The sequence below is a fragment of the Mus caroli genome, chromosome 11 (genome assembly GCF_900094665.2).
Source record: "Mus caroli chromosome 11, CAROLI_EIJ_v1.1, whole genome shotgun sequence".
Lineage (NCBI taxonomy): Eukaryota > Metazoa > Chordata > Mammalia > Rodentia > Muridae > Mus > Mus caroli.
In genome coordinates this window covers 75,128,907-75,135,357 of record NC_034580.1, presented here as the reverse complement: position 1 = coordinate 75,135,357, position 6,451 = coordinate 75,128,907, and the positions used below count along the sequence as shown (strand labels likewise).

The window sequence follows — 6,451 nt, the reverse complement described above, 5'->3', positions numbered from 1 at the left end:
TACCTTGGGCATCTGTTGCTCTTTAACATTTCAGCCATGTGAAATTTATTTTGGTTCTTCTTTCCTAGCTTGAGGCCTTTGAGAATTTTCTTTCCTCAGCTTGAATTATTTCCTTTACCCCTTCCCTTTGACTAACCTCTACAGTTTGGAGAATCTCTCTCTCTCTCTCTCTCTCTCTCTCTCTCTCTCTCTCTCTCTAAGTAAAGAATTATTTATTTGGTTTTTGTATATGAGTACATTGTAGCTGTCTTCAGACACCCCAGAAGAGGGCATCAGATGCCATTACAGATGGCTGTGAGCCACCATGTGGTGGCTGGGAACCAGAGTCCTCTGTAAGAGCAGCAAGAGCCCTTAAACGCTGAGCTGTTGCTCCAGCCCTCTTGGGGAAAAAAAAAATTAAAATAATTATTATTCTGTTCCTTTAAGGGCTAATGATGGAAGTATACTAAGCATAAAAACAAAATAAACCTAAAATTAAAAGGAGCAATTCCTACACTTTACACACATCCTGACTGTTTGCAGCCTGACTCCAATGACTTGTAAGCTTCTAGAGTTTTCCTCCTAATGACCCATGAATGATCAGCCTCAAGGTCAACAGGTGCCGGGAAGTGTTCTGGTTAACAAGATAAAGAGATGCTCATCTATCTACCCAGATATGAAGCCTGTGCAATCAGCACAGCACAGAAGATGCAATCAAGTAAGTCCCCTTGTAATGGAGAAACTTCCTTTCCTTGGGCAGCATAGTTGTTCTCTCTGAGAATTCTCCATCTCTGTGCAAGCCTGGCTGTCCTAGAAGTAGCCCTGTAGACCAGGCTGATCTCAAATACACAGAGATCGGCCAGCCTCTGCCTCCAGAGTGCTGGAATTAAAGGCAGGCACCACCACTACCTCCAGGCTCTCTTTTGCAACATTTTATGTAATCTTTTTTGTATCTGTTCTGGTTTGGTAAATACTTTTATCCTAGTACCTCCTTTGGTCAGTATTGTTCCCTGCAAAACCAAGGACACATGCCACCACTGAAGGCCACACTTCCAATCCCTCCCATGAACTTTGAAACAATGTCTCACCAGGTTGGTGTTCTCAGACTCTTTGGCTCAAATGGTCCTGCCTGAACCCCCTGAGTGCTTGGGTCTACAGATGTACCCTCCGTGCCTGGCTCTGCTGATATTGGATTCTCAAAGGAAAACCATTGACTTTGAAGAGTGAAGCCTGGGTGTTTTATCAATGTTTTAATATGAAAACTCAAATCTATATAAAATGTTCACAAATAGGAAAATAAATGTCCATTTACATTTCATTTAGACTCATTAGTGGTATGCGCTCTGTATATAGATACAGAAACACACACACATGCGTTCCATTCATGTACATATATACATATACTGATTGTTTTACTTTAGTATGTGTCCCGAAGGACAGGAACATTCTATACAAACACATCATGATTGTTACAATTTTACAATATTGTCATCTAATATACATCCAGATCCTAATTTTTCCAAAACCAATTATGTCCTTTACAGTGGCGTCTTTTAAATTTTTATTTTGTGTATTGTTGTGAGAGTGTCTGATCTCTGGAACTAGAGTTACAAATAGTTGTAAGCTGTCATATGGGTGACAGGTCCTCTGCAAGAGCAGCCAGTGCTCTTAACTATTGAGCCATTTACCCAGCTCCAAGGTTTCTCTCCATCTCTCTCCCATTTTTAAAAATAAGATTTATTTATTTATTATGTAGTGTTCTGCCTGCATATATGCCTGAAAGCCAGAAGAGGGCACCAGATCCCATTACAGATGGCTGTGAGCCACCATTATGGTTCTGAGAATTGAACTCAGGACCTCTGAAAGAACAGCCAGTGCTCTCAACCTTTGAGTCATCTCTCCAGTCCTTCTCCCGTCTTTTTGAAACAGAATTTCGGTGTAATGCTGGCTGTCCTGGAACTCACTTTGTAGACCAGGCTGGCCTTGAACTCACAAAGATTAGCCTGCCTCTACTTCCCAAGCACTGGGATTAAAGGCATGCACTACCAATGCCACTCAACATTAAGGTTTCTCTCTTTTTAAAATCCAGGTTCCAAACAAGAATCCCAAACTGCATTTGTTGCCATGACTTGGTACAGGCTTTGTTTTTTCTTCTTTGAATGAGGGTTTCATGTAGTTCAGGTTAGCCCTTCACTCTCTGTGTACAATAGCAGAGCCTCTGATCGTACTGCCTCTACTTCCCTAATGCTAAAATTATAGGTAGTACCACCCCTGGCTTTGGTCTGTCTGTCTGTGTCATCCCCTCTCCTGGTTTTTTGTTGTTGTTTGAAACAAATTCTCTATATGTAGCTCTGGTTGTCTTGGAACTCAACTATGTAGACCAGGCTGACCTTAAATTCAAAGAGATGCACCTGCTTTTGCCTACTGAGTGCACAGACCTAAAGGTGTGTACCACCATGCCTGGCCAATTTTACCTTTTATAATCATGACATTTGAAGAATCCAGGCTGACTGTATAGCAACATGTAAGTAATAAATGAATGTCTGAGGATTTCTTCATAGTTAGGTTTAGATTAAACTTTAAAAATTTTGTCTGGATGCTGTGGGCACTTTTTTTTTTTTATTGCAACATCCACCCCTATCTGTAGTTTTTGTTGTTGTTTGCTTGCTTGCTTTTGTTTCTGTTTTTTGTTGTTGTTGTTGTTGTTTTTAGTTTTTCTAGACAGGGTTTCTCAGTGTAACCTGCCCTGGCTGTGACTGTCCCAGATCTGCCAGTCTCTGCCTCCTGAGTGCTGTTTTCTCTGTTCTGGTTTTTGGTTTATTTGTTTGTTTGTTTGTTTGTTTGTTTCTGAGACAAGGTCTTGCTATGTAACTCAGGCTGGACTGAACCCCCAGTGTAGTCCAGGTTGTCACTGGGTTCATGGCACCCTCGCCTCTTGCCTGGTATGCGTCACCATGGCCAGCTCTTGGTGCAGTTATGAGGAACCCTTCAGGACTTCTAAGTTTGGAGAGCTGAATTCTTCTCCATACCAGCTCCTCAAGACTGAGGAGTGTTTGCTGGAAGGATCACGGGGAGCCGTAGGATCAACCACACCCTGAGTCTTGATGGAGTTCACTAGCGGGGCAGCTGCTGGCCTCGGGGCTTCCTTCTGGACAACTAGGGCTGAGGTGAACTCTTCTCCAGGACTTCAGATGCTCAGTAGCCAGCCAGATCCTCCGAGATGGGTCACCCCAGGCCACAGCCAGTCTCTGCTGATGCGGCTGCAAGGGGAAAAGGGGGGCTGGGAAAGGCAGCCATGCTAGTGCGGCTCCCCCGGCAGGACATGTGTGTCCTGACAGAGGGAGTCAGGACAACACTGAAACTTTAAATGAGAGAGAGGGAGAAGGAAAAAAAAAAAAAAAAACCAGACCAAAGGAGAAAGACAGAAGACAGAGAGGAAAGGAGTGGCAGAGACTCGGGGATTCAGCCCCACAGAGATCAGAGAACAGCTGTCAGAGTGCTCAGTCAATTGCCTTCTATGTCCTTGGGCTTGGGAACTGAATGGTAAAGACAGTTGTGGGTTAGGTTTTTTTGTTTGTTTGTTTTCTTTGTGTTTTAGGTTTTAGAAACAGTCTTGTTAAGTAGCTCCAGCTGTCCTGGAACTCACTATGTATACCAGGCTGGCTTTGAACACACAGAGCTCTACCTGCCTCTGCCCCCAACACTGAGATCAAAGGCCCAGCTGGGCTAGTTACCACACCAGGCTGAGGTAGTTGTAGCCATACTGGTGAGTCTAGGGAAGCACCAGGGCTCCCCCTACCCCAGGGCCATTGGGGTCACCTGTTCGGTTTGCACTCTTCATAATACAGAGTTTTTCCTTTATGCCCTAGAAGCTCAGCCCTGGGCCAGAGCTTCCTCCCTAACTCAGTGTCTCATAGGGTTGTCAACAGATGGGAAGAGTCTCCTTGTGACAGACACATCTGGGGTGAAGAGGAGGGAGACAGAGAGTGCTGAGGAAAAAGAGAACACTAAAAATAGCCTTCCCTCTGGGTGGGGAGGAATCCAGAATCCCTGTGGGTTCCCGGCAGGCAGGGTGACCTCTGCTAAGGATCCCAGGACAGTGTTTTCTTGTGAGAAAACAGACAAGGGTGTGCGGGAATCTGCCCAGAGGGTAGAGCCAGCCTCTACTATTCTGCTAGGACCAAACTCCTCCTGAAGTTCATGAGGACAGCTGCATAGAGGAACTTGGTGAAGAAGGGACTTTTGGGCCAAAAAAAAAAAAGTGCAATGTGTGCTTTTCTTAAGGCAGGAAGTGAGGGAGACTCAAAAAAAAAAAAAAAAAAAAAAAAAAAAAAAAAGCTGAGTCAGGCCCCTCTGGGACTGCAGTGAAGGAGCCCTTTTCTGCCCTCACCCAAAAGAACCCCCACCCATCCCCCACTTCTCACTGAGGAGGTGGAGGGGCGACAAGGGACTGGACAAGACGCCCCGCAGACTCTCCAGCCATTCTCGCTGTTCCTTTTCAGTGGGGCAGGTGAAGATGAATTTCCGCTCCGGAGTGATGACGGTAAGTCCAGCCTTCCAGCGGTTCCCTCGGATGCCCTTGGGCAGATCTTCCCATACTTCATATCCCTGCTCATTGCTTCCCAGAAAAACCTGGCCCAGCTCAAAAGCATCCTGAAAATGGAAGGCATAGAGTCATCAGAGGCTGCCTTGGGGCAGAAGAGCCCTTGCAGCCTGGCCAGTCCCAAGGTCAAGTTTGGTAAAGAGGTGAGTATGTCACTGCCAGATTTGACTTTGATTTGAACTGTTAAAACCTCAATTACATTGCACACAAATCTGCTGAAAATACTAACTATTAGAGAATACACCAGGCACGGGATCTCAAAGGCAGTTTTTTTTTTTTTGCTTTGGTTTGGTCCCTGAGGATTGTGCCTAGAGTCTCAAGCACGCTAGGCAAGCATTTAGCAGAGGCTAGAGCTCTCTCTCTCTCTCTCTCTCTCTCTCTCTCTCTCTCTCTCTCTCTCTCTCGCTCTCATTTTGACATTAGGTCTCACTAAATTACCCACGTTAGCCTTGAACTTATTCTGAAGTTCAGGGAGTCTTTGAATTTGCAATCCAACTGCTCCAGCCTCCTCAGTAGCTGGGGTTACAGGCCCAGTGCCCCTGGGCCCAGTTCAACTTTACATGTTAGCAACTTTTATACTCATCATGGCCACTTCTGAGCAAGGCATTCACGCTAAGCCAATGTTTTGCAGAAAGGAAATGCAGCATCGGAGAGCTAAGTGCATACCCAGCCTAAGGTATGGCTCTGCCACAGCAGGGCTGAAACTGAACAGAACCCAGGGTCCCGCCAAACTGGACTAATCCTGAGCCTATAGTCCTAGCCACTCTACTCCAGACCTCCTGGTTACAAGGGAGTGGTAACACCTCCTCACTTTAAGCACAACTAACAGGAGGATTCTGAATGGAGCTGAGTGGGAAGCAGGGATTCAGGTGTCCTGTCCTGGGTTCCGCTGCCCTAGGATTCTGGGAGATGGCATATTATGAGGTCAGCATTAGCCAGCCTGACTGGGAACGTGCTAAGGAGAGATCAGGAATGACTCTTACCAGGGGGTTCTTATAATAGAGCAGCCTCCGTTCCTGCGGATCCAAGGCAAACCATCTTTTCTTGAAGGGTTCTCTATGCTGCAAAAGAAGGAACCTCTTAGGAAATGTGACAAAGTCAGGCACAGGGGTCAGGGCCAGTTCAGAGAGAGGTTATCACACTGGTTCTCCAGCCTGGCTACTGCAGTCAGACATGCACTAGAGCTTTTCCCTGGGGCCAGTTCCTGGGAATGCATACCCTCCCCAGTAATGGCTGGACAGAGACAGAAGTCCAGCCAAACTGGTTCTAGGGTCCACAGCCAAACTGGTTCTAGGGTCCACAGGTCTGGGCACCTGGTCAGACTCTGGGTTGTATGTTTTGTTTGTTTATTTGCTTGTTTGGTTTGAGACAGGTCTCACTGTGGAGTCCTAGCTAGGCAGGACAGGGATCCCTCAGCGTGCTGGAATTAAAGGGGTAACATTACTAGGAGGCAGCATCTGCTCAGATCTGGAAGGCTTCAGTCCAGCCCCTCTTTGCCCCCAACCTCCTCCCTCCCTCCCTCCCTCCCTGTTAGTTTTGCTCTGCACCTCCAGGTGCTGCCTAGGAGTGCCAGGTGCTCCCTCTTTCTTGGGCTGTGACAAATAAGTCTCAGAAGAAGGAAGCCAGGGAAGTCAGAAGTGGCTCCTGCTTACAAAGTTGAAAGTGCTGCCCTTGGCTCAGGGAAGGAAAAGACCTGAGGTAAAAGCCAGGGACTGTTCCTGGCTTCTGAGGAAGGAGTCTATCACAACCACTTGACCAGTTTCCAACTTCTGAGCTAGCTTGCTTGCTTTCTTTCTTTCTTTCTTTCTTTCTTTCTTTCTTTCTTTCTTTCTTTCTTTCTTTCTTTCTTTCTTTCTTTCTTTCTTTCTT

At 46.2% G+C, this 6,451-nt stretch overlaps 1 protein-coding gene across 2 annotated transcripts in view; it reads right to left on the bottom strand.

Moving 5' to 3' along the window:
• Positions 1-2,646: 2,646 nt before the first annotated feature.
• Positions 2,647-6,451, bottom strand: part of Adap2 (ArfGAP with dual PH domains 2) — a 24,982-nt gene continuing 21,177 nt past the window's right edge. The window contains exons 8-10 of one of the 2 annotated variants that reach the window (XM_029483572.1): positions 5,566-5,643; positions 4,404-4,632; positions 2,647-3,239 (exon numbers count right to left, since the gene is read on the bottom strand). In XM_029483572.1, the coding sequence (XP_029339432.1) occupies positions 3,205-3,239; positions 4,404-4,632; positions 5,566-5,643 (342 nt within the window). In that variant the 3' untranslated portion in view covers positions 2,647-3,204. The remainder of the gene's footprint in view (positions 3,240-4,403; positions 4,633-5,565; positions 5,644-6,451) is intronic. The other variant, XM_021176036.2, reaches the window with a different exon arrangement.